The 27710-nt window shown below is 36.6% G+C and overlaps 1 protein-coding gene across 28 annotated transcripts; it reads left to right on the top strand.

Annotated features, from left to right (window-relative positions):
• The first annotated feature begins 3121 nt into the window (after nucleotides 1-3121).
• On the top strand, nucleotides 3122-25889 carry CCP110 (centriolar coiled-coil protein 110). 28 transcript variants are annotated; one of them, XM_042240476.2, is made up of 16 exons: nucleotides 3122-3560; nucleotides 5024-5165; nucleotides 7026-7181; nucleotides 7563-7691; nucleotides 10094-11723; nucleotides 13895-14025; nucleotides 14529-14706; nucleotides 15257-15396; nucleotides 15793-15909; nucleotides 16255-16356; nucleotides 16538-16654; nucleotides 19442-19515; nucleotides 20061-20123; nucleotides 20770-20829; nucleotides 21333-21418; nucleotides 23731-25889. In XM_042240476.2, exons 3-16 carry the CDS (start codon nucleotides 7041-7043, stop codon nucleotides 23781-23783), a joined length of 3021 nt encoding a protein of 1006 aa, XP_042096410.1. In that variant the 5' UTR covers nucleotides 3122-3560; nucleotides 5024-5165; nucleotides 7026-7040; the 3' UTR covers nucleotides 23784-25889. The 28 variants fall into 28 exon arrangements, with proteins under 28 accessions (XP_042096410.1, XP_027816990.1, XP_027816994.1 ...); XM_027961189.2 differs by having other exon boundaries at nucleotides 3122-3349; XM_027961193.2 differs by having other exon boundaries at nucleotides 3122-3349; nucleotides 13898-14025.
• The last annotated feature ends 1821 nt before the right edge of the window (nucleotides 25890-27710 follow it).

Here is a 27710-nt window from a genome sequence, read left to right on the forward strand (position 1 = left end):
GCATGACGCTTAGACTATTTATTATAAAGTTATGCAAACACCGGGACTTCCCTTGTAACTCAGCTGGTAAAGAATCCGCCTGCAATGCGCGAGAGGTGGGTTCCATCCCTGAGTTGGGAAGAGCCCCTGGAGAAGGGAAAGGCCACCCACTCTGGCCTTGGAGAATTCCATGGAATTCCATGGACTGCACAGTCCACGGGTCGCAAAGAGCCAGACACGACTGAGTGACTTTCACTTTACTTCATGCAAACACCAGTCCAGATGCTCAGGGCAACAGCAAGTAAACAGGACCGACAAGGTCCTTGCTCTCATGGTGCTTACATTCTTATGGGGGAAAATAATAGTGTTAGAGTGTACAGCTAACGTTTATAGAGCACATAACCATGTTACAGGTTCCATTCCTGCAAGTGCTTTATGTATTATTTATTCTCACAACAGCTTCAGTTGCGTATTTTCTCTGAAGACTGAATTTAGTCGACTTTAGAAGAATGTTTCAGATTCAAAGGGAATAAAAGAACATAACAGAGCAAACTACTGTAAAGTTGCACTCATTTCATATGCTCATAAGGTTATGCTCAAAATCCTTCAAGTTAGGCTTCAGCAGTATGTGAACTGAGAACTTCCAGGTATACAAACTGGACTTAGAAAAGGCAGAGGAACCAGAGAGCAAATTGTCAACATCTGTTGGATCATAGAGAAAGCAAGGCAATTCCAGAAAACCATGTACTGCTTCATTGACTATGCTAAAGCCTTTGACTGTATGGATCACAACAAGCTGTGGAAAATTCGTAAAGAGGTGGGAATACCAGAAAATCTTACCTGTCCCTTGAGAAACCTGTATGCAGGACAAAAAGCAACAGTTAAAACTGGACATAGGACAACAGACTGGTTCCAAATTGGGAAAGGAGTACATCAAGGCTGTATATTGTCACCCTTATTTAACTTATATATAAAGCATATCATGCAAAATGCCAGGCTGAATGAATCGTAAGCTGGAATCAAGATAACCAGGAGAAACATCAACATTAGATACGCAGATGACACCACTCGAATGGCAGAAAGTGAAGAACTAAAGAGCCTCTTAAGAGAGTAAAAGTGGAGAGTGAAAAGTTGGCTTAAAACTCAACATTCAAGAAACTAAGATCATGGCATCTAGTCCCATTACTTGAAGTTAAATAGAAGGAGAAAAAGTAGAAATGGTGGCAGATTTTTGTTTTCTTGGGCTCCAAAATCACTGCACATGGTGACTGCAGCCATGAAATTAAAAGATTCTTGCTCCTTGGAAGGAAAACTGTGACAAACCTGGACAGGATATTAAAAAGCAGGGGCATCACTTAGCCGACAAAGGTCTGAATAGTCAAAGCTATGGTTTTTTCATAGTCGTGTATGTACAGAAGTGAGAGTTTCTTCTCACAAAGAAGGTTGAGTGCTGAAGAGTTGATGCTTTCAAACCGTGGTGCTGGCAAAGACTCTTGAGAGTGTCTGGGACAACAAGGAGATCAAACCAGTCAATCCAAAAGGAAATCAACCCTGAATATTCATTGGAAGGACTGATGCTGAAGCTGAAACTCCAATTTTTGGCCACCTGATGCGAACAGCCGACTCATTGGAAAAGTCTTTGATGCTAGGCAAAAGGAGAAGGGGGCAGCAGATGAGATGTTTAGATATGCATCACCAATTCAATGAACATGAATCTGAGCAAACTCTGGGAGATGGTGAAGGACTGAGGATCCTGGTGTGCTGCAGTTCATGGGGCTGCAAAGAGTTGGGCATGATTCAAGGACTGAACAACAACAAAACAGTAGAGCAGGTATAATCAGATTGTAAAGCTGGAAGGGATTTCAGTAATGCCCTCATTTGATAGATGAAGAAGCTGAGGCCAGGAGAAGTGAAGTGAAATGAGCTGATAATGGCAGAGTCGGGACTAACATCATGCTACCCAGTTTTATGCCATGAAATTTCTACTGCTACTCCTCTTAACCTTACTTCTTCTCCTACTAAGGTCTAATGATGGGGGTTCTGTACAAGGAACTGCAAGAATTATCTCAAGTATTCCTTACAACTACTCTTGTGATAGGCACATTTAAATCTCTCATTTTATACACGAGAAAATTGGCATGGGAAAGAGGGTAAGAGAGGCAGAAAGTAAGGCCAGTTTAGGAAAGGGGCTAGCTGTTAAGTCATATTTTGAAAATGCCAACAAAAATTGGCAGTTGCCATTTGCCTCTGTAAGGGTTAAATTATTAGCCACTGCAGCCACTGACCTTCAACATATCCTGAAAGGAGTTCAGGGTGGAGATCAGGAATGAGGTACTTTGTCCTCTGGGAAAAATTGGGTATTTTCAGAAGATTTTATGAGCCCAATTCTTACATCTCCTCCTATCTAGAAAAGCACTAAAATCATTAATGGTGGTATCAGCTCCTCATGGCCAGCGGAAGCCTCTGGCAAAACGTGTGCTTGACTTCACATATCCCTTTCCGCTAAAATCGTACTGACCTCTCTTCCTGCCTCTCTGGGGGCAGTTTCTCAGAACTATCTGAATTGCTGTCTCCTGAGTAATAGTCCTCATTTTTGTCCCAAATAAAACTTAACCTACAACTCTTGTGGTATTTTTTTTTAAGTTGACAGAAAACTGGCAATATGTTTGGACAGAGAACTTTGGCAAAACATTCTGAGCTTTTCCTGCCATTCTTAACCTGCTGCCTTCGTTTCTTGGAGGTATTTTCCCTGTGATTTGCAAGAGTAGGCAAGTGTTGAAGCTTCAAGTTGTGGCATCTAGGATTCAATCATTTTTTTTTTTTAAGAGAGAAAAAAAATTTGGTGCCTACTGTATGTATTCCAACGATTGTACAGAAAGAAGTTATCTCTTTACAGATAAGTGAAAAATAGCAGCTTCAAGGAGCATTTCTCGAGGCTTCAGCTCCTAACGAAAGAAAATTTGAGAGCGGTCAGTGAGGACTACGCTTCCCGGCGTGCACCGCGCCTTCCGTAAGAACAACGCCTTCCATCGCTGGGCCGGGACGCGTAAACCAGGCGCGCACAGCAACTCGGGGATTGTAGTTTTCTGAAGGCCCAACCGGGCCAACGGACCCGGAAGCAGCCACCGGAAGTTCTGGCCCTAAGAGGTGGAGTCCGGAGGTGGGGGTGCGGCGGCGGCGGCGGCGGCGGCGGTGGCGGCGGCGGTTGCCAGGAGCCCGCGTTGCCGCCAGAGTACCGTAATATGGCGGGGAGGAGAAGGAGAAGGCGGCGGCGAACGGAGTTGTTTTCAGTCAGTACCAATTGAGCAGTTTGCTTCCTACCAAGGCCAGGAGCTAGGGGAGGAAACCTGCCGGGACCGTGGGAGAACAGGTGTGTGCCTAAGAGTGGGCTTGACTCAGCGGGTCTCGGCTGCGAGGCCGCAGGGCGGGCGGAATTGGCGCGCTGAGGAGCTGAAAGAAACCCGAGCGCAGGGGCTTCCGGACGTCGAGCCCCTGGAAAGACTCAGGCTGTGTGGAGGCGGGTGCCCCGGGGGCCTGCGGCATCGGTCGCGGAGGTGATGTTCAGATGCTGGCACCGCCTGGTGGGTCCTCGGGATGGAGCTTTATCAGAGGAGCTGGGGAAGGTGGACTTGGGGCGCTGGGGAGACGGCAGAGGGTCCCCAGTAAATAAAATCAGACCAAAACTGGGGAACCATCTCCTGTTGATAGAACTGGTTGGGCCATTTTTTTTTTTTTTTTCCTGGCAAGGGGAGCGTCCCAGGGTGTGCACTGGCCATTTCTGAATGCCAGTTATCACCAGCTAAAGGGCCTAGGCGCATTCTTCATCCTGCGTTTGTGACTCTCTGGGGGCGCAAGGAGAAGGATAAAAAAGCAAATTATCTTTATTGGCCCTCATGCTACTAGGTGGTTTCCACCCTTTGCTTCTACCTGGTTATAACCCCAGTTCCCTGCTCCCAATTTAAGCAATGGCAGGCACCTAGAGTTTGACTTAATGAACGCAGCAAAATGAGGAAGCTGAGGTCCCCCTTTCCACGTTTTTTTTAAAAAATTTTATTTAGTTTTTAATTGAAGGATAAATGCTTTACAGAATTTTGTTGTTTTCTGTCAAACCTCAACATGAATCAGCCATAGGTATACATATGTCCCCTCCCTCTTCAACCTCCACGTTTTTAAGTTAAATTTGAATCTTACCAGAAACTAAAGCACTGTCACTGGCCTCTAGGAATTCATAAACTAGTGGAAAAAATAGTCGTCATCATTCTCTTCCTAATGAAAGTTACTCCCATTCGTTGCTTTCTGCATGTCCTATTAATGAATCCACACAGAATCTCATCAAAGCAAATACTATGATTATACCTATTTTACAGGAAACGAGGGATAGATATGGTAAGTGAATTGCCAAGAACATTCAGCTCCTGTGTGCCTGAAAAAGAAAGCTTCCCCTTTTTTTTTTTGCCCCTTTGAAAAGACTGATGGGTAAACAAGTAGCTAGGATGTGTAAACAGGACATGTTCTGTGTTCTTTCGTGATTCCCTTCAGTGACTTTTCTGATGGAGCACTGAGGAGGAGCAGGTAGCAGAGTTGTGAGTCTATGGGGTTTGCAAAGAGGCTCATTTGGAGAAGGATCCTAGTTTAAGTGGAGAAGACAGGCCATGTCTGAACTTGATGCAGCCAACAAATTATTAATTCAAGTGGACCAGTAATACCTAGTGGTAAAGTATGGGGCAGTAGATTTGTGGTTGCAGTGGCCTTGTAATCAATGCTCCCTTAAAATAAAACCCTGTTAACAGAGGTAATTGTGGCATGAGAAATGGAGTTCCCTGTTGCTTAATTACATAGGATTCCGGCTCTCGATTTTTAAATGGTTGCCTTTGCAGTTTAGAGGTACCATTTTCTCTGGGAATAGTGTCATCAATGAAAGTCCTATTCTCTAAATTCCATTCTTCCTTGCTAGCTTCTTTGCAGTGTAGTCTACTGTCTTCTTTTTTCTGATTTACTTTATTATTTGAGCTAACTATTCTGTTTATTCAACATTTTTATGAAGTGCCTCCTGTGTACAGACTTTGTCCTATGTAATGGGGATTCAGTGGTGAGCAAGACTGAGAAGGTACCTGTGCTTATGGAGATTACATTTTGGTGGAGGAAGACAGACAAAACCCAAGGAAATAAGATAATTTCAGATAGGGGTAAGTGTTATGAAACTTGGGAAACAGCAGGATAGTGTGATAGTGAATGACACAGGGTTCATGCTATAGAGTCACTTGGTTATTTTCATAATCATGATATTATCATAGGCCATAAGTTATGCGGTAATAATAATATATTGCTGTATGTCTGCAGTGTGTATGGCAAACATATACTGTTTAAGGGATGTGAATTTAACTTTCTGAAGCAATGAGGCATATTTATATGATGTTGAAAGAAATATAAAGCTATTACCATAAAGATATTTTATTTCCTTAAATTTCCCAGACCTTCCATGCTTTGCTTGTGTATCCATTGGAAGTATATTACATTAATTGTATGAGTAATCTATTTTTGTTTCTTGTAATGCTGGATGTGTGGGTTGTGTTAAAAATTCTTTTGAAGCATTTTAGTAGAGAGGGGATCATTTAATTTTCTCTTATATCTTAGCTTCTGCCTATTCTAATTTTTAATATATAATGTGGGTTGAAGCCTAGACTAAATGAGGCCTGCTTTGGTTATCATGCAGTAAGCTGTTTTGTATTTTATTTTCTTGTTTTATGAATTTAAGTTTGCAAGATAATCTCATTTATACGCTAGAGAACCATTTCTTTGAAATTAAGTTCTCAATTTGCATAAATGAAAATAGAAATAATTAGAATTGGTGGGATGGTAGGAAGAAGTTTTGCTATTAATAAGACTACCAGAAAAAAAAAAAGGACTACCAGTTTGTCAAAAGTAGCAATAGATCTTATTTTCTCATAATGTAATCATAGTTTCATGTGTGATTTTCCTTCATTTCCATTTGTGCTATTGTTTGTCCTGGATACATTAGAGTACTAAATTTTTAAGTACCTTGAGGCTTAGGGCAGTATCATATTGTATCTTATTTCATCTTTGCATATCCCACGTCATGAATTGAATTTCACTTCCCTGTCTCTTTTTTTTTGTTGTTAATTAATTGTTTTAAAATGAACACTTAAAGGAATATTATCGTATTAGTTTTTCAGTTTTCACAATTCATATCCTTGTTGGTTATGAGTCCAGTGATAGCTCTTTCCCTTTCCCTTGCTTATTTAAAGGAAACAATGCCAGACATAATACTGTGAAAACAGGCAATCAAATATTTAACACATGCTGGATGAATGAATTGGTAGCTAATCCTTCCTGGTTACCTTATATTTTCGTAGCCACCATCACAGTTTTCCAGAAATTGTGAAATTACTGGACTGATTGTTGTAAGTAGTTTGGTGATGGTTCCATTTTTCAACTGTAAAGCAGAATTAATATGAGGGCCGATAGATTCTGTTTTTCACTTCTGATTTGGCCAGTTATCATGGAGTCAAATTATATTCTTAAAGATACACACGTGATAGACTGGACTTTGTAGTAAAAGAATTTTTGAAAGTAAATATCTTTCTTATTTATTTAGCCCCCACCCCCCTTTTTTGTTTTGCTAAGAAGGATTCCTACCTTTGTATTATATACTTTTTCCTGTGATATATAGATAAGTCCTGCTGAAGAAAAGATAATATTGTTTTACAGTCTGAAGTTAGTTAGGTTGTATAGCGTTTCTTTTCAGAAGGTTTCATTGCTGAATTCTTTGTGCCTTTCTAAATTAATTACATTTAAAGATTGACTATATACAAATCTTCAGAAATGTTTAGTATATAAAGCCAGGCTTAATTGGGCATGGTCTTGAGGTCTTTTTTGTGCCCAAGAATTAGCTCCTGATTAGGAAAACAACTCTGGGAAGTCCAGTTCTAGAAATTGTGAATTCTAGGACTATTTCAGTGCTCTACAGATTTGCCAAATAAACTTAAGATCAGCACATTAAAAGTTTCTTTTTTCCCCTGCTGTAGCGTGATTGTGGGAAGATGGAGGAGTATGAGAAGTTTTGTGAGAAAAGTCTCTCCAGAATCCAAGAAGCATCGTTATCCACAGAGAGCTTTCTACCTGTCCAGTCTGAAAGCATCTCACTTATTCGCTTCCATGGAGTGGCTGTGCTTTCTCCACTGGTAAATGTTCTTTGATTTTAAATAATTTTTTTTAAAATAGTGAATCAGTAAGGTTGTTCACAGAAAAATAAAAGAAAGGCTTATAAATATCTAAAAGATGCTTAACCCTTTTCAAAAGGAGAGACATAGCTTTTTTTTTTTTTTGAGTTGTGATATATGGCATCCATTTAGAACTCACACCAGTACAGAACATTTTCATCACCACAGAAAGATCTCACATCCTTCATCCCAGTAATCAACCCCAACCACGGTTCAGATTTCTTTCACTATAGATAGTTTTACCTGTTGCACACATCTTTAATCATTCTGGTTCAGAACTTCCTGATTTTATGATATTTTTACATTTATGAGAAGTAATTACATATTTATGATGTTTTTCAGCTTAATATTGAGAAAAGAAAGGAAATGCAACAAGAAAAGCAGAAAGCACTTGATGTCGAAGCAAGAAGGCAGGTTAATAGGAAGAAGGCTTTACTGACTCGTGTCCAGGAGATTCTTGAAAATGTTCAGGTGTGTAATATAAGCTCTTTTAAATTATAATTAAGAAATCATGAGGTAGGCCTTGATAATTTTTCAGAAATATATTTGCTTTAGTAGTTAATTACCAATATGCAGTTGTGTTTGAGAAGCTTCGTAATTTGTGATATTCCATGTCAGTTACTCCAAAGAAAATTCACTTGCTTGTTAGTGATGCTCAGTACTTGAATCAGAGGGTATTTAGACAGTGGACCCATACACTGAGTATAGTTGCTTATTGTCTGTGTCTTATGACTCTAAAAACATTGAATTCTCAGTGACAAAATGATAGAATTGGCCATTGTAGTTTACCTCTGAACTAATCAGTCTATTGACTCAGTGACCTTATTCTCATTCTCTGCTAAAGTAAATAACTGCTTCCAATATTTTTTGGTGAAAATTCTGATCTTAGATATACAAATGCAATTTAGACTACATAACAGAATTTTCTTGATGCATCTTAGATATAAACTGAAACTATTTAAACCACACATCTTTGCATTTTGCAGTTTCTTTAGATTTGTATAAACAATTTGTTTTAAGGTCTGGATCATCATACTAAAAAGAAAAACAGCGAGTAAGTTAAATAATTTCTGCCATATGTAGCACTGTTTTGCTGGTTACATCTTTTAATTCTTTTGTAATCTTAGAGGTGTGTGGTTCATGTAATTCATGCTAGATGATATTTCCCACTAACTGCTACCTTCCTTTCGCTGTGGGTAGTTGATCTTGTAAAGTATAATTACTTCTCATATTGAATTTAAAAACTATAATGAGTAGCACAACAAGGGTGGGTTTTTGATTTATTACATATTTCCTATTTTTGGAACAAAACTGGCATATTATTCTTGGTCCATTGAGGGAATAATTCACATACAGTACTAATGGGATTATTGTTGAGTTTAAAAACTTTCTCTGCATGTACAATATAGAGTAATGAATTAATTATGCAGTTAGAGAAATTTTATCTTACACAAGTAGCTTTCTAAGGTCTGTTTTACCTGTAAAATCTGATTTTGTGGTAGATTGTTTTTGTTGTTGTTATTTTAATTGTATAATCAAAGACTTATTTTAGTGATGTATAAAAAGGATGGGTGCTGAATATCACAGATGTGTAATGTTTAGCTATTTTGAGGAAATAATTTTACTTAAACCTGTGAACACGTGTCCTGAGTATGTATCCCTTTTATTTTATTTCAGTTGTGAAGTTGTACGTATATCTCATTGTATTGTTTATTGCAGAGTACCTGGAAACAATTGCATGTCTTGGGATTTACAGGCTAAAATAGGAGTGCCATGTTGTCTAAGAAAAAAAAACACCAAGCAACTAAAAAATCTTTTTAAATTCAGGATTCTGGAGTCTGTATTCATAAGATAATATGGTGATGATTTTTGCCAGTTTCATGTATGCTTATACAATCTTTAGAATTATGCTCCGGGAGTTGGTGATGGACAGGGAAGCCTAGCGTGCTGCAGTCCATGGGATCACAAAGAGTTGGACACAACTGAGCAACTGAACTGAATCTTTAGAAAACATCCTAGTTGACTTTTTATTTAAAAATAATAGATCCAAAATGTAATTTTATTTTTTTTCTGTTGAAACTTGTGTATACAATTGTTCTCTTTAAGTTTTTTTTTTTAATTAAGCTTTTAACTTACTTTGCTTGTTCAAAAACTCATTAGCAGGCAGTTGTTTTAAGTAGTCATCGGTTAATCAAATTGGAATTTGCTTTAATGTATTGGGTTTTAAGTTAAAGTTTTTATTTTTCAAGTATTAAACTACGTAGCTGAGCTATCATTTACCACAAATTTGTTTCATCATACAGAGGGTTTTAGTTAAAATTTGAAGCAAGCATGTGGGAGGCAAGAGTTTTGGTACTGGATTACTGTTGCTTAATCAATATCCTGGGCAAGTTAATCTTTCTTAAAGAGTAATCATTTAAGTAAGAAATTTAATTACTTGGTATTTATCTTATACATATCCTTAGATGATAGTTCTTGTAGGAGAAGCAGTTGGTGATGTTAATAAAATAAAACCAGAAGAAAGTTATGGAAAATACTTCTATTCCAAGATCAAATTGCACATTGGTATATGAATGTATATGTGTGTGTGTATAGACGTGTACATACGTTCATAATTTTATTAGATTATTTAGATGTTACTTCTTTTCTTTTAATCTTTTAATAAATAGTCCAGCATGACTAATAGATGCTTTTTATAGTAATTTGTACTCCATATGATACAGAATACCATGGAAAAGATCATCTGAGTTTTTGTTTGTGTTTTTAAATATTAGAATTCTGAATCTTCAATTTCAGTTTTGCTTTAGAAAACAATGAAATCAAAGGCTTTTTGTGTAGTGATGAAATGTTAATTTTTGTATTTCCTTTTCCAGGTTAGAAAAGCACCTAATGCCAGTGATTTTCATCAGTGGGAGACTGAAACAGTTTACTCTAATTCAGAAGTCAGAAACTTGAATGTTCCTGCTACCCTTCCAAATATCTTGCCAAGCCCCACCGAACAGTCTACTTTAGCAAAGTTTGAAAAGATAACTGGAATTTTGCCATTGAATAATGAGGATCGATTTAAATCTAATGTGATAGACTTAGCTAGGGACTCGGAAGAATTGAGTTATCTGAAGCAGTGTGATAGTTCAAATATTAGCCAGGCAGTAAATGAAGCTTCTTTAAAGACTTCCTCAACAGCTGCACAAGAGACACTTCTCTTTCCAACAAATGAAGAACAAGATCCATCACTTTTGGAGGAAGTTACTCCGGATCCCTACATAATGAGTCTTCAGAACCTGATGAAAAAGTCAAAGGAATACATAGAAAGGGAGCAGTCTAGGCGCAGTCTGAGAAGTAGTGTAAAGAGCAGTGTTAATGAGAGTCTTTCAGACAAAGAAAATGATGCTGTTAAGGTGACTGACAGTGGAAGGGAGAAGTCCCAGTTGATAGGCAAACACTGTGGTTCAGTTATTCCTGACAAACCAAGCCTTAATAAATCAAATGTTCTTCTCCAAGGTGCTTTCACTCAAGCAAGCAGCATGAATACATCTGTTTTAGGTAACTTTTCTAAAGTGGACATATCAATACGACCTGGCCATTCCACTGTTTTAGAGACTGATTCTAATTTCCAAGGCATTCCCACTTTTGTTACTGAAAATAATGTTATCAGAAGTCTTACTGGTTCATATGCCAAAATACCTAGCCCAGAGCCAAGCCTGAGTCCTAAAATGCATCGAAGGCGTTCTAGGCCATCATCAGCATGTCATATACTTATAAATAACCCAATAAATGCTTCAGAATTAAGTCCTAAAGGAAAAGAACAGGCAGTAGAGTTAGTTGTTCAAGAAACTGATGAAAAAACAAATGTACCCGAAATGGTGCCAAAGTTACCAGTTGATTTAGCAGCAGTTTGTTCAAGTAAGGTTTATGTCAGCAAAAATACAGAAGCCATACAGGAAATGGTTTTAGGTAAATCAAATCAGGTATCTCAACCTTCAGGTAATCAATTAGAAAATAAAGTTTTTCATGGACTTGCTCACACGGAAGGTCAGTTAATATCTGATGTGAGAGGACTGCACAGAATGGACAGTACATGTACTGCAGGGGAAAGATTGCATGAGCCATATGCCACCAGAGAGTGTGTTCTGAACCAAAACTTTGGTACTGTGAGTGGAGTCAAGTCAACCAATGTGTTAGAGAAAAACTGCAACTTACAGATGGAACTGAATAAGTCTTATGATGTAAAAAACCCATCTCCTTTACTGATGCAGAACCAGAATACCAGACAGCAGATGGATACCCCTACAGTGTCCTGTGGAAAAGAGCAATTTTTGGAAAACAGTTTTGAGAAAGTTAAACGGAGACTTGATTTAGATATTGATAATTTGCAAAAAGAAAACTACCCTTATGTTGTAACAACTGGAATAGCTGAACAGGAAAGGCAACATTTGCCAGAAAAAAGATATTCTAAAGGATCTGTCTACATCAAGAATAAGATGTTAGAAAGTAGTTCCAAAGGTAAGAAGGCTTTGAAGTGTTTAATATCTGCCAAACAGATGGCATCTTTGTTTAATACTTTTAATTGACAGTTTGCAGAGTAATAATAATTGTCTTCACCTATTCAGGTTGCTTTCATTTATCACAGAGCAAAATTAGCTACAGTGTATTGCCACTTGATAGGCTTTCTTAAAGGATTTTCTTATTTAAATTATGAATCTTTCACAGTCCATTTGGTATTAATAGAGAATATTGTTAATGACTGAAAGAAAAAGTTCTTGCATGAAGCATCATTCATAGTTTTAATCCATTGTATTGCTGTTATGTCTTCCTTTATTTTCACCAGTATTCCTTCCAATATTTTCACCAGTTTGCCCTTTGATTTGTAATGAGATGCTTATGCAGTTGGCTCTTTGAAAAGTGAAAGTGTAGTTGCTCAGTCGTCTGACTCTTTGCGACCCCATGTGGACTGTATCCCACCAGGCTCCTCTGTTCATGGAATTCTCTAGGCAAGAATACTGGGGTGGATTGTCATTTCCTTCTCCAGGGGATCTTCCTGACCCAGTGATTGAACCTGGGTCTCCTACCTTGCAGGTAGATTGTTTACTATCTGAGCCACAAGTTGGCCCTTTAGTAAACACTTTAATGTCAAATTATTAGAGAAAATAGCACTGATAAGGCTCTGTGAGTAGTGTTTCAAGAATGGTATATTTAGTAGTGAAAATTATTTCAAAATTTCTGTTGCATCTAGTGGTATATTAACACCAACTTGTTAAAACAAGTCTTATTACACCTTATTTTGTTGTTATGGTTCATAATTCTTCATTACTGATAGTAAAGACTTATAAATCAAGTAAATTAAGCTTTTAGACACAGACATTTTAACTCTAATGTGATATATAGCCTCCTGAAAAAAAACTATATTCTATAAAATTGCACACTAAAAATAACAAAGTTTATCGGAAAGATAGAGTTGGGTTGGGGCAGATTGTCTAATGCATGTGCAGCTTTATCAGAACTCTAATAAAGAAAACAGTTGATACCTGAGGAGCTGGCTTGGCTTCTCTAAATAGATGACACAACAGGCTAAGGCTCTCTTGGTGGATACCAAAAGTACAGGGACTAACTAAGTGGCAGTTCTGACAGAAGAGGAGGCCATGTGTGGGAGATCAGGCCGGTCATGGAGGCAGCTGGGTTGCTGTCATGGTAGGCGTGGGAGGCAGCACAGTGTGCTGAGAGCTGCCCATAGCTTGGCCACCTACCTTGGGCACACCTCCCAAAGAGGGAGCCCCTGGACAGGCACTCATTTATAAGTTTTTAAGGTAGAGTTGAATGGACTCCTGCTATTGGCTGAGTGGTTAAGTGGAGAGCCTTTGTCCTTTCTTGCTGAGAGTTACTAGTCTACTGCTTTTCCAGCTCCCCCCCAACCTATAAAAAATTGCCCATGTACAAATGCAAATTGTTGCAACTGAGTAAAATGGATTTAGGAACAAATTATTGGAATACTATAGGAGGTACGACAAATATAATTATTTTCAATGAAAATCATTGTGTATTTGAAAAGAAGGATTCTTTGAATTTAGGGGAATTATAGTGGATCCCTGAATATCTGTGCTACATCTGTGTAATACTTGGTATTTCAACATTTCAAAGTATCTCACCACTTTCTGTTCAGTAAGTTGCATAGTCATACATTTTTTAATAATTAAAATACCTGGAATTTTAGTATTTAATCTTCTTTTGAACTTTATACTGAGTAGCTTTACACTATCAAAGCATTTATTTAAAAGAAACATAAAACAAAGCACAGGCTAAGCTATAATACTAGACACCCTGGAAAAGGACAAGAGTGAAGAGAATAAATGGAGGTGAGATGCACACGAGAACCACATCTTGAAGTTCACTGGAGTAAGGAGAGTCTGGATGGAACATACAGTCTTGTCTCCATCAGTTCAGATCATGAAGGGATCTGTTGAAGAACTGGGTGAGGGTGATAAGATACAGACCTTCAGTAGCCTGAAATGAAAGGAGAGCAAAAGAGAATGTGGTTCAGAATGGCGATTTGGCTGTATCTTGATTGTACTATGTTGGATCCAGGAATATTCTCTGGTTAGAAGCGTAATTTAAATTGATGGCATAAATCATCAGATATTACTAAATTTTCTAAATTTGAGGGGACACTTTTTTTTCAGAAGACGAGGAGATACTAAAAAGCAAGATGTTAGCTTTTGAAGAAATGCGGAAGAGACTAGAACAACAGCATGCCCAGCAGTTATCACTACTCATAGCTGAGCAGGAAAGGGAACAGGAAAGACTGCAAAAGGTGAGGAATTAGAATGTAGAGATACAGGGCTGGTGAGTGGAATTTTGGTCATGTAGAGGATATTTGTAGTTGCTACTTAACGTGTTACTTAACGTGTATCCTACTCTAAGGGGGTCATTGATTTTGTTACATGGATGGTATTTTTATTGCCAAAGTGTGAGTTACAATATTTAGATGCTTATCTAAAAGTAAATGCATAATTTATCAAAAGGACACTTAATTGAATCCTTGATTCAAAATTTTTAATATTTTAAAAGGTATTTTATAAGTAGATGCTGAAATATGCCTTCTATAAGAGTATATTAGGAGAGGAAGGACACTTGTTTTAAGATTATCACATTTTAGAATCAGTTAAACAAATTGTCAATTTTATTTGGGGGAGGAAAACCTGAAGTAATAATTTGCTGATAATCATACATACTTTTGCTGAGCCTAAAATGATACTATTTGGAGATGTAATTAAACAAAAGAGCCTACCACATTGTAATAAACCTAATCTGCAGGACATAGAAGAACAGGAGAAAATGTTAAAAGAGAAGACGGTAATTACAGCAGAAGCCTCTGAATTGGACATTAGCAATGCTGTGGACTTAGACTGGAGAAAGATAAGTGACTCTGGTTTACTAGACACAGTGCTGTCTCAAGTGGACTCACTCCATACTTCAAATTCAGATAGTTCTGGTAAATATTAAAAAATCATTTAACATTAAAAAAATTACCCTGTACTAAGATATTTTGTTTGGTGCACTTTAAAATTGTACCTCCTCTGTATTGGTCATTGCATGCCCAACCCGCTGCTATTTGCCAGTTGCTTACTAACCGATGAAAAATGAAATGATAGCAGCAAAGACCAGTGAGCAGGTGTTCGTGAAGAAAAGCCACCTTAGCAAGGAAAATATCAGGAAATTTGACTCAGAGCCCAGTCTTTGTTCACGCATGCAGCAGGTGATATTCTTCAAGGGAAAACTCAGTTTGCTGTCTCCTGGGTGATGCTGAATTACAGCTCATTCCCCAGCCCCAATAAGAGCTTATCTTCAATTATCCTGAAATGCTGTTTGTGTTGAAAAGATCCATCTGGTGTATAAGCTTAAAGTCCATAAATATTTTAAGTCTGCATGTGGATCAGTTTCAGAGGAGTTGGTATTCTTAACGAGTGTCATGTTTATTTGGATGTTCTGTGTATTCTAATTGTTTTGAAGTCAAATACAATACTATGTGTATGTTTCTCAAGGTTTCACAAGTTCTGCCCTACAACATAGCTTTGGTTCTGCAAATGAAGTACCGTTCTACCTCTGGGGATCATCAACTAGTGGCTTGACCAAACTCTCAGTAACAAGGCCTTTTGGAAGGGCCAAAACTAAGTGGTCTCAGGTGGGCAAACTTAATGATACACGCATGCATGTCTGTCTCTCTGTCTTTTTAATTTTATTTTGTTTTTGGCTGTGCCATATGGCATGTGGGATCTTGTTTCCCTGACTGGGGATTGAAACCAGGCCCCCTGCAGTGGAGGCACAGAGGATTAACCACTGGACTGCCAGGGAAGTCCCTAATCTGTCTTTTTTAAAGAGCTACATTATCTTAGGTTCTATAAGTGAACCATAAATATTTTGTGATACATCAGAAGCTTAGCTTTTATTAGATATTCAACAACACAGCAAACACATATAGAAGAATTTCATATGTACAAACTATTCATTGTAATAGCTAAAAAATCTTGAGTATAATGTTCAGGTTATTAAATTGTTGTGTCTATACTATTTCTTCTAGGTTTTCAGTCCAGAAGTACAAGCAAAATTTAACAAAGTCACTGCAGTGGCAAAAGGATTCCTTACTCGTAGGCTTATGCAGACAGATAAGCTGAAACAACTTCGACAAACTGTAAAAGTAAGAGGATTGTGTAAATTGTATTGCATATCCATCTCAGTTTCTATCAGTGTTCTGACACAGTTGACAATTGAGTTCAGTACTTAGGCAGATCAAATACTTTCAGTCCCTTTAAAGGCTTAAATTTTAGAAATTGATTCATCTCTTTCAGATAATTTTTAAAAATAGGTAAATGAAGTAGGTTGTGCATTTTTTGGTCTCACCTTAAAGTGAGTGCTGTTTGACTTCTGATGTAATAGTTTTATTTGTATACTTACATTTGTTTTGACCGAAAAAAAAGAACAAAGGGAAACTCCAATGATCATGAAATCTTCTAGAAAAATGAAGGAGCATTTATTTTTTCAGGATACTATGGAATTTATAAGAAGTTTTCAGTCAGAAGCACCTTTAAAGAGAGGAGTTGTTTCAGCACAAGATGCTTCTCTTCAGGAAAGAGTGTTAGCTCAGGTAATGCATGTGTCCTCAAGGCTCTTAGGAAATGGAAATGTTTTATTTCTCTCCCTTGATTGAACCACTGAAAGTAGGTTTCAATTAAAACTTTAACCTTTTTCTTTAAGAGTACATAATATTACTGACCTCTAACCTCATCTTTTTAAATGGGTGTAATATTTTCTTCTTTTGAACTTAGTTGCGAGCTGCCCTGTATGGCATTCATGACATATTCTTTGTAATGGATGCAGCTGAAAGAATGTCTATTCTACATCATGATCGAGAAGTTCGCAAAGAGAAGATGCTCAGGCAAATGGTATGTTACATGATTTTTAAATTAGTGAATGATGAAAAACACATTTATTTCTTTTACACTCACAAAATACTTCTCATAGCAGATATGTGGGTTTTCCTCCCACATGAGATCTCTGACACCAGCTGGGTGTCTACAATTCAGTTCATTTCTGATACCATCTACCTGGAGTCAGTGTCGGATGCTACAAGATAGGGAGGCATTTATATAAGACTGAGCCCCACTTGAGATGCCAATCTCAGGTTTTATGTTGTATTTCTGACCAGTTGGCTATAAATTGGTGTTCCTATGAACACCTTCTCTACTCCGGTTTGAAAATTTTTCTAAAATGGCTTACAGAACATAGGGAAACCTTTGCTTACATTTAATGGTTTATTATATAATAAAGGATACAGTAACCGATAGAGATGAAGAGCCAGAAGGAGAGATGCACAGGGTGCGGGGTGGAAGGGTCTTGAGAGCAGGAGCTTCCATCCTGTGGAGGCTGTGCGCCACCTTCTCAGCATAGGGATGTGTATTTTGGGTTTTTATGGAGGGTTAATCATGTAGGCATGGTTGCATGATTGATTATTGACTCAATTTCTAGCCTCAGTCCTGCCCCAGATGATAGAGGGGTGAGACTGAAAGTTCTAAGGCTGTAATCATGCTTGGTCTTTCTGGTGACTAGCCCTTATCCAGAGACTCCCAGGTTTGTCTTATTAGAACAACAGGTGCTTTGGGAAATTCCCTGGCAATCCAGTGGTTAGGGCTTGGTGCTTTTACTGTCAGAGCCCAGGTTTGGGGGAAAAAAAAAAAAAGGATGCTTCTGTCACCCAGGAAATTCCAAAAGATTTAGGAGCTCTGTGTCAAGAATCAAAGTCCAAGATTGAACACTAGGAAAAAAGATGATCCTGTAACTCAGGATATTTGATTACAAGAGTTTTAGGAGCTTTGTGTCAGGAACTGGGTTCAAAGACCAAATATTAACAGGAACTAGTGGTAGATTTATTTATTTATCTATAATTACTTCACGATGAGGTTCTTCTGGGTTTGGAGTAATTGATACTAAATATCATTCTTTATTGATTTTTAGCACCCTTCCTACAATTCTTAGAACATAGTTCTCAGGATTACCAAAAATATTTAAATCTGTAGACAAATTGAAAAGAAACTGGTAAAAGGATTACATACTGTTTTGTGATTATGTTTTTGAATTAAGCATTGAATGCTGCTTGGACGACTCATTAAAAAACTATTGACTCTTCTTGATTAAATATCCTTGAAACTATCATGTGCATCGTTCCTCTTTTATAAATGAGAATTAGAAAACAGCTCCAAATTAATTGGAAATACAGTTGCTCCTTGAACAATGTGAGGGATTAGGGGTGGCCCACTGTCAAAAATCTGAGTATAACTTTTAACTTCCCGACAACTTAACTGCTAGTAATAGCCTACTGTTGACCAGAAGCCTCACCAATAGCATGAACAGTCAACACATATTTTGTATATGTCTTATATACTATATCCTTACAATAAAATAAGCCAAAGAAAATAATAAAGAGAACATATATTTACAGTACTGTACTGTACCAATACCATAAATTGATGTTGTTTACAAGATGAATCCTGTCTTGCAGTACCTACAGCAGTATTGTCTTTAATGATACAAAACACTGAAGATGCTATATGTATTACTAACATTAGACATAAAAAATGAAAAGATAACATGAAGAAGAAATTCTTGTCTGTTTACAGGTATAATGATTCATGCGTTGATAATGAAGAGACAGCAATATGTTTGATGTATGGGAGCCTAGTATAATCACTATGATTACTTCATAGTAGACCAGCCTGTACACTAAATAATGTGCTGCTGGCTGTGCTAAGTCGCTTCAGTCGTGTCCGACTCTTTGCGACCCCATGGACTGTAATCTACCAGGCTCCTCTGTGCTTGGGATTCTCCAGGCAAGAATACTAGAGTGGGTTGCCTTTGCTGTTTTCCAGGGGATCTTCTCAACCCAGGGATCAAACCTGAGTCTCTCATGTCTCCTGCAATGGCAGGCGGGTTCTTTACCACTAGCACCACCTGGGAAGCCCACACTTAAGAATAAATCATTATAATTATGACTTACAGTGTTACAGTTATGTTCATAATACAATATTGGAAACTGTTAGCCTTTTTTTTTTTTTAAACACCATTTACCTGTTATGATAGGCTGCAGTTGAAAGAGAAGAGAGTAGGAGGGAGAAAGAGAGAGGCTGGCGTATTATATGGTAATGTAACTTGGAGAGCAAATTTATTAAACAAAATAAACATTAATTTTATGTGAAATAGTCACACCTTATGCTTATAAAGGATAGGCCAGTAGATATATATATTTTATGCATTCATGACATACTTAATTTTTTTTGTTTATTTCTAGGTTATACGGTTCATCTGTGAGTTATAAAAAATTGTCACAAATCTCAAAAAAATTTCCGATACATTTGTTGAAGAAAATCTGGATATATGTCACCTGGGCAGTTCGTATGACCCCTGTGGGTCAGCTGTATGTCAAGAGTGTTAGAAATCTGTGGGTTGAATCCGTGATCTTAGTGTGGCTGGCAAAAGAAAAACAAGCCAAATTCATATTATTGGGGAAAACAATTTTAATTAGTTTTGAAAAATCAGACTGTTTCAATTGTAAGGACTAGGTTAAAGTTCAAAATGTTAGTAAGAGAAGTCTTTCCATACAATTTGAGATCATCCTATACTATAATACAGTGGTATTACTGATACCACTAGAGCTTCTTGTTACTTTTGTCTTAAAGGATAAAATGAAAAGTCCACGAGTGGCTCTTTCAGCTGCAACACAGAAGTCTCTTGATAGGAAGAAGTACATGAAGTAAGTTTTTCATGACTTGTCACATTCTAATTTAATTTTATTATCAAGCCAATTGATTTTAAGCATCTGTTGGTTTGTATTTTCAAATTAGAAATAAAGAACAGTTAACTCCTCTTCAACTACAGTGATAGACGTTCCCTTATATGAAGAGTTTTATTAAAATCAGGTGGTAAAATCTAGTTTTATCTGTAGATAAATTTATTAATAAAGTATGTCAGCGTCAGCTTGTGTAATTGATAGCTAATCAAATAATCTTAAAAATACTTAATCCTTATGTTCAATGTTAATTTTATCTTTTAAATATATTCTTTTTCAAATATTCTAAAGACTTCATAGTGGGAAAAAATGCAAAGAATATTCTGAAACTATCCTATTAAAACTCTTCTTTCTTGAAATTTGTCTCTAGTATGCTTATTACAGGTCTTCCAGTAGTGTACCAACTTTGAAATGATTTGTTTCTGTCATCCTGTATCACATTTGTAATCATGTGTTTTCTCCCTTTCTAAAAACATTATTTGTATGTTCTTATTTTTATATTGTGTTAGGGCTGCAGAAATGGGAATGCCAAGTAAGAAATTTCTGGTTAAGCAAAATCCTTCAGAAACAAGGTGAGAAAAATCACAGTCTCACTGAGAGACTATCTTTTAACTTTTAAGGAGAAGAAAATTTTATAAATCCCAAGCTTTTTATTAGCTTTGTTCTCGTTTACATCAGTAAATCTCTCCCTGTTGAGTTGGAGGCTGAGAGGGTCAGAATCCACAGTAATACCTGGTCATGTACAAGGTCATGTGTCAGACCAGATGTTCCTGGGGCTTTCTGTAGGACATAGAAATTTGAGCCTCATATGTCTTTGAGTTCAGTTTGCAGTCTCAGGGATCTTGGATATTTACTTTAAAACTTTAGAAGGTTAAACTTAATTGTGACCTGTTTTGTGCTCTTACAAGAGTGTTTTATTTCTCAGATGTTTGAAAGGAAAAACTGGCGTTTGTAAAGTACACAAATAAATTATCTAAAAGCACAGGATTAATACTTATGTTAGATATCTCCTGATAAAAATCCAAGGTGTGGCCTCTTGGTGAGCATTTAAGCACCATATTACTGTGCTTTAATCACTTGGTTTTCCTTTGTGGTAACGTATAGGCCAGATCATTGCATAGTTGACGTCCTCCTCACTGTTTCTTTCACCTATTGAAAGACAATAGGAGAAAAACTGAATTTATCCTGTTGATTAATTTTTATTTACTTTGTCAACAGAGTCCTTCAGCCAAATCAAGGACAGAATGCACCTGTTCATAGGCTACTGAGTAGACAAGGGTAAGAATTCAACACACATGGGTATTTAAAAATACTCAAATCAAGATTAGCTTGGAGAGGGAAAAATAACGTAATGCTTTTTATGTAAAAGATAATTATTTTAAAATGTGATCTTTTTATAGCATTAGGAAGAGCTTTTAATGTTTTGTTCAAAGATAACCCTTTGGTGTACTGTTGTGTATTATATTTTAATTATCATCTTTTGTTGGTGTGTTTTTACTTTTCATTTCATACCATTTTGCTCATTAAATATTGTAAACATCCATATAGTACGTTCAGCATCACCAAAGTGATTCTCCAACAAAGCATAAGCTACAGTTTAGTGGTTATAGTCTCCTGCTGAAGCAAAAGTATAGTTTTCTTGCTGTGCGCATGCATGAGACTTAAATTCTCTTCAGGGTTATTTGTGCTTTGAACAGTTGATGCAGTATGGTTGCTTTTTTGAATGTTGAACATTTAGAACTTAATGCAAGTGACTTATTAATTTTTTTATATTCAATTAGAACCCCTAAGACATCAGTGAAGGGGGTTGTGCAAAATAGACAGAAGTCTTCACAGAGCAGAGTGCCTAACAGAGCGCCTGTTTCAGGTGTGTAACAAATTCCTGAAACCTGTTCGATAGAAAGACGTGCACAAGCTGCCCCATAACGCAGGCCATACCAGGGGGATACGGTGTCTTTCCTTGCCACCATAATTTTGGCATATTCACAGTCATTCCTACTGGTGATCATTTGAATTAGTATCTTACGGCAGTCAGGAGATCTTAGTAAAATTGTGGTTCAGTGTAAATTCCGTGAAGATACTATGTATTTTTTAATTTGAAAAATTTGCAGAATTATACACACTTAATTCAGAAGAGTTTTTATAAATGAGTAAAATATAATGATCTATCTAAATCTGGGCATCTCTATTCAGTTTTGGGGCAGTGCATCCCCCAGGAATATTTGTATCTGCTCATAAGGGAAGGAATTTTTCCCTCTGACTACAGGGTCACATGTGAATATGCCAAGTGCGAGGGGGTAAGGGCTTAATCTTTTGCTCAATAGGAAGCTTGAGCTAAATGTCCTTATATTCATTATTTGAGAATTAAACCAAAAAATGTATTTTGAAATCCTATTTATGGTGGCAGAAAGACAAATTCATTGTTGAGCTAATGCAAAACCTTTAAGCTAATGTTTTAATGTTCTTAGGTACCTTTGTTAAGACACTATGATAAGCTCACCAAAAATTATGTGATCCATTAAAAATATTTTCAAACTGTTTTGCTTTAACTAGACTGCTTTCTAAACTTTTAAAAGAAATCTAATCACCAGGCAATGAAAATTAAATCTTTAACAGTTCTAATCTTCCTCTTAATATATTTTAGAGCTTTTATTACTAAGTGATTTCCTCCAAATTAGGAGGGAACAAGCAACAAATTTTTTCATGTTATTCACATAAGTTCAAAGAAGGAACAAGATATTGATCACACCTTTGAATTGATTGCTCACCTTTTACATGTATACATAGTGAGTTTAATTCATAATGTTGAACATGTGGATGATTTAAAAGGTCATCTTTTGGAATTCACTGCGAGTGACAGTCAATGGAGCTGTTTTAAAGGGATTAGAGAGTTGAAAATCCTGCTTATTCCAGAGGTTGGATCAGCTTGTTTGAAAGATAACCATTTGGACCAAACACCAGATCTGTTGCTTGTGAAGTTATGTGAAATTTTAAGACATTTTTAGTTTTTTATCATGTTAGCATTATATAATTTGATAAATCCTAGCTAGTTGGCAAGTTATTGAAGAATAAGTTTTGTTTTGCTTAATATTATCTATTATCACAGTGACTACTTTCCATATTCTTTTCTCATGCATTTCATCTCCACTATTTGTCACTTGTGAACCTATACGAAAAATAGCAACTACTGTCTTCTTTTCAGTAATACGCAACAGTATAAGGGATGAATAGAAAGTCATTGCAATTAATGTGTACAGTGAAGTTCAGTACTTAGAACTATTGTGGTTTAAATGCATTGCAACATAATTATTAATAAAAATATATTTAACCCTTAATTATACATGTTCATTCAAACATGTATAATTAATATGTATCTAACAAGTACAAAAATTCTTTCCTATATTTTCCTCAAGATTTATTTATACATGAGTGCATATTTAGACAATTGAAAAAGACTATAAAGAATTTTATCCTTTTACATAAACCAAAAATTTCGGTTATGACTGACTAAAATTCTGACTGTGAATCTCAACACAGGGATCCATAGTTGCTTTTGAAAAGATTATTTATTCTGTCTTCCTTAAATTTTTAATGGCCTGGATTATGTTTCAAACAAATTTGAAATTATGGATTGATTTTACATACATGTTCTAATAAAAGAACATACCTTTTATTAAGCATTTTACAGAAAGTTCAGTTTTGTTATAATAGACTGTCAATCTCAGCTTGAAGTAGAGTTCTGAGGTGTTTGAACTGCAAAGTTTGCTGCAAAGCAGTTAAAGTTATTTGTAGTTTTTACAAACTAAATTGCAATCTCTGATCTCACATATTTTAAAACATATTATGTCTTGTGCTTTAGAGTTTATAGTGAAATTCAGAAACTACTGACTAGAGTAGGAGACAGTAATGCAAAATGGTTACGGAAAATAATGAATCAAGCGGAACTGGGCTCAGAGTTTCTGCTTCTTACTCTGTTACTTATACAAGTGACTATTACCCTTAAAACAGTATAACAATTTTGACCTCATGATTATTTTACATAAGGATTAGATATGTTAATGTGTTTTGCTGGTACATAGTGTACAGTTCAGTGCCTAGTACATAGTGAGCAGTCATTAAATGGTATCATTATAGAAAAACCGACACTGAGAAATAATATTAGTTTTGCTCTGTTTCTAGGAGTATATGCAGGAAAAATCCAAAGAAAGCGGCCAAATGTTGCGACAATTTAAGAAGACAACATTCATTAGGATAAAACGGGGGGAAAGGTTAGGATCCATATAGTTTTCCCTGCTCATGACTTTTTATTTAACTCTGGACTCTGTTTACACAGGCAAAGTGGTGTCAAAGGGCTGAGAAGTCATCTGGATATTTTGGTCTCTTTCTAACCACGCTCCCCTCCCCCCCACCCCCCCTTCAAATTTTCCTTAGTATCAGTTTTTTGTTGTCGTTCAGGCACAAAGTTGTGTCTGGCTCTTTGAGACCCTCTGGAATATACCCCCCCAGGCTTCCCTGTCCTTCACTGTCTCCTGGAGTTTGCTTAGATTCATGTCCATTGAGTCAGTGATGCCATCCAACCATCTTACCCTCTGTCTCCTCCTCCTGCCCTCAGTCTTTTCCCACATCAGTGTCTTTTCCAATGAGTCTGCTCTTCGCTTTTGGGTGAAGACAAATTAGTGCTTAGTAACTGACTTATTTTTGTCCTTAACCTGTATAAGTTTGTTTTATTACTCAGGTGTCTGTTGAGAACCTTTTTGTAAACTTAAAGGACATTTGGGTTTATTTCTATAAAATATTGAAAAGGTGTGATAAATTATAAATAAGTTCTGAAATATAAAATTCATTCATCTTAGCACACTATTTGATAAATTAGATACTATTCTGTTTGAGAGGCAATTATTGCAGAAGAATGTTTTTCTTTTGTTTTATTACTGCAAAAACTCTGATTAATCTCTCATATTCTTGGATTTGTGATGTAATCTCATAAGATAAAACACTTGCCTGCCTATTGTGGCCTACCTAAAATGTACCACAGAAGTAGCTGGGTGTCATCATTTTGGTCACAAGTGTACATTCTTCTCAAAAACTAGTTGTCTTACAGAAATGTTAGGCTTAATGTATGTTACCCCAGTAATATCAGAAACATTTCTACTGAACTATGAAATCTGTCGAGAGTAACAAATTTGGGGAAGATAGCACAATCTTGAATGTAGTAGTGCTTAGGAATGAATGCATTATTAAATCTATTTCTGTAAAATAGAATAACATGTTGCATGCAGTTACATTTTCTATTTAGTCTGTTTATTTCTTCATACTCTGCTTTTTTATAGCATGCTTGATTTAGGAGAGGATAAAGGGCTATCTAATGTGATAAATTCGGATTTTCAAATGGGATGATAATACTCTAGTTGAAAGGCTGCATTACATGAGACACTTATATATAAGGTTTTTCATCACTAACATTCATTTAAAATATAAGCCAAAAAAGGTTACCAAGGGAACATGACTTTATAAAAAAGAATGTCATTGTTAATTTATCAAGCCATTTCCAAAAAGGCTTTGTGCTTCTCAAGTAAAATTGGGAACATTTATGTGTGCATTTAATCTTTCTAACTTGAATATTAAAAAGATACTGGTATTTTGAAAATGCAGACTGTATGTATTCTTAATATTCTCTTAAGGATGTTGAGATAAGGATGGTTTTCTTCGATTTTCCACTCCTTTTAAAATTTAACTTTTCCATGCAACTGTAGACAGAAAATTGTCATCTACTCTGGGTGTAAACTTGATTTTTGAGATGTATCATTTATTTAAAGAGTGAATCAGAAAATTAGGAATAGAACACAGTCAAAACTGTCTGAATTACCAATTTATATTTTTGGGCAAAGTATATAAAAATGATCTTAATATGATAAATTGTGCTTTATCATTCTGAAAACTCAGGATACAGATTACTTATTATCATTGTGGGTCTTTCCAGTATGAAAGATAGATGCTAAATGTTTTGTGTATAGTAATACAAATTGGCTATAACAAATAGTGTGTTTCAGAGAAAGTTAAAACTAGTTTTGGATTAAGGATGCAGAACTTGAGTTGTTTTTTTTTTTAAGGATAAAGCTTGCATGTTTTACGCATTTTTTAATGTTCACAGCTTTTTCTCATAAAAGTGCCAGACGTTTTGTGCTTTTAATGTGCTTTTTATTTATATATATTATTTTTATTATTTTTACTTTGAGTGGAATGTCCATTAATGTAAATTATATTTATTTTTATACTTTAATTTTCACTAGTTTTGCTTCTAGGCAAAAGGCAAAATAAATTTTTCATTGTAAAAGAAATTTAGTGTGTTTTTTTTTTTAATTAACCAAAGAAAGGACTTTTGAAAAGTATGTGACCAAGACATTAATATTTTAATATGATGATTTTTTACAAGACCTGTGAAAAATATGTCCCACTGTTTAATATGTAACAGTGCTTAGCCCAGCATCTAGTTTTTTTTTTTTTTTTAATTTATTTTATTTATTTATTTATTTTTTTTAGTTTTTTATTTTTTAAATTTTAAAATCTTTAATTCTTACATGCATTCCCAAACATGAACCCCCCTCCCACCTCCCTCCCCATAACATCTTTCTGGGTCATCCCCATGCACCAGCCCCAAGCATGCTGCATCCTGCATCAGACATAGACTGGCGATTCAATTCACATGATAGTATACATGTTAGAATGTCATTCTCCCAAATCATCCCACCCTCTCCCTCTCCCTCTGAGTCCAAAAGTCCGTTATACACATCTGTGTCTCTTTCCCTGTCTTGCATACAGGGTCGTCATTGCCATCTTCCTAAATTCCATATATATGTGTTAGTATACTGTATTGGTATTTTTCTTTCTGGCTTACTTCACTCTGTATAATCGGCTCCAGTTTCATCCATCTCATCAGAACTGATTCAAATGAATTCTTTTTAACGGCTGAGTAATATTCCATTGTGTATATGTACCACAGCTTTCTTATCCATTCATCTGCTGATGGACATCTAGGTTGTTTCCATGTCCTGGCTATTATAAACATGAATTGGACTTCTCAGAGGGAAGAAGTTCACTGGAGCTGGAAATGTCTTCAGCTGGAGCTGAGCCACTGGGAGAGAATGCTAGGGTTGAGGCTCACATCAAGCTGCTAATTTTGCAGCGTTAAGCCTCCAACTGTTGATGCTGCCCGACTGTCTAGTGTGAGGATAGTCCAGTGGTCCTTGTTTTTACCTCTTATTGAGGAGATACTGTATTTGATAGTCTGCAAGGCAGTGTGAGAAGAGCCCCTCCCTTTTCCTATGGCTACCCTTTATTCTTGTTTATTTCATATGTTGGGAATAATGAGTATGGCTGGGAACTCTTTATTATTCATATTGAGCTGAAAATAAGGATCCATTTTGGAGATGATTTTTTTTTTGTTGTTAGGTGTCACTGTCCCATGAACAACCACACACAACTCCCCTTCTTTCCCTGAAATGAAGAGTAGTAGTTATAAAAAAAAAAAGTGAAGTTGGAAAGCTATCCCTAACAGACCATAGTGAGCATACATATAGGTTTAAAAATAATTTTGAAAAACAAAAGAGACTTTCAGGCATCAGTTCAGTTCAATCAGTCTCTTAGTCGTGTCACAGCATGCCAGGCCTCCCTGTCCATCACCAACTCCCGGAGTTCACTCAAACTCATGTCCATTGAGTCAGTGATGCCATCCAGCCATCTCATCCTCTGTCATCCCCTTCTCCTGCCCCCAATCCCTCCCAGCATCAGGGTCTTTTCCAATGAGTCAACTCTTCTCATGAGATGGCCAAAGTATTGGCGTTTCAGCCTCAGCATCAGTCCTGCCAATGAACACCCAGGACTGGTCTCAGAGGTTTATCGAAGAATAAAGGAAAATTGAATGCAAACTCCTCAGCATGACACATGTTTACTTACAATGGTGTGAAAGTGAAAGTCGGTTAGCTGTGTCCGACTATTTGCGGCCCCATGGACTGTACATTCCATGGAATTCTCCAGGCCGGAATACTGGAGTGCGTACGTAGCCTTTCCCTTCCTCAGGGGATCTTCCCAACCCAGGGATCGAACCCAGGTCTCCTGTATCGCAGACGGATTCGTTACCAGCTGAGACACAAGGGAAGCTA

This window comes from Ovis aries, chromosome 24 (assembly GCF_016772045.2).
Source record: "Ovis aries strain OAR_USU_Benz2616 breed Rambouillet chromosome 24, ARS-UI_Ramb_v3.0, whole genome shotgun sequence".
In the NCBI taxonomy this organism is placed as follows: Eukaryota; Metazoa; Chordata; class Mammalia; order Artiodactyla; family Bovidae; genus Ovis; species Ovis aries.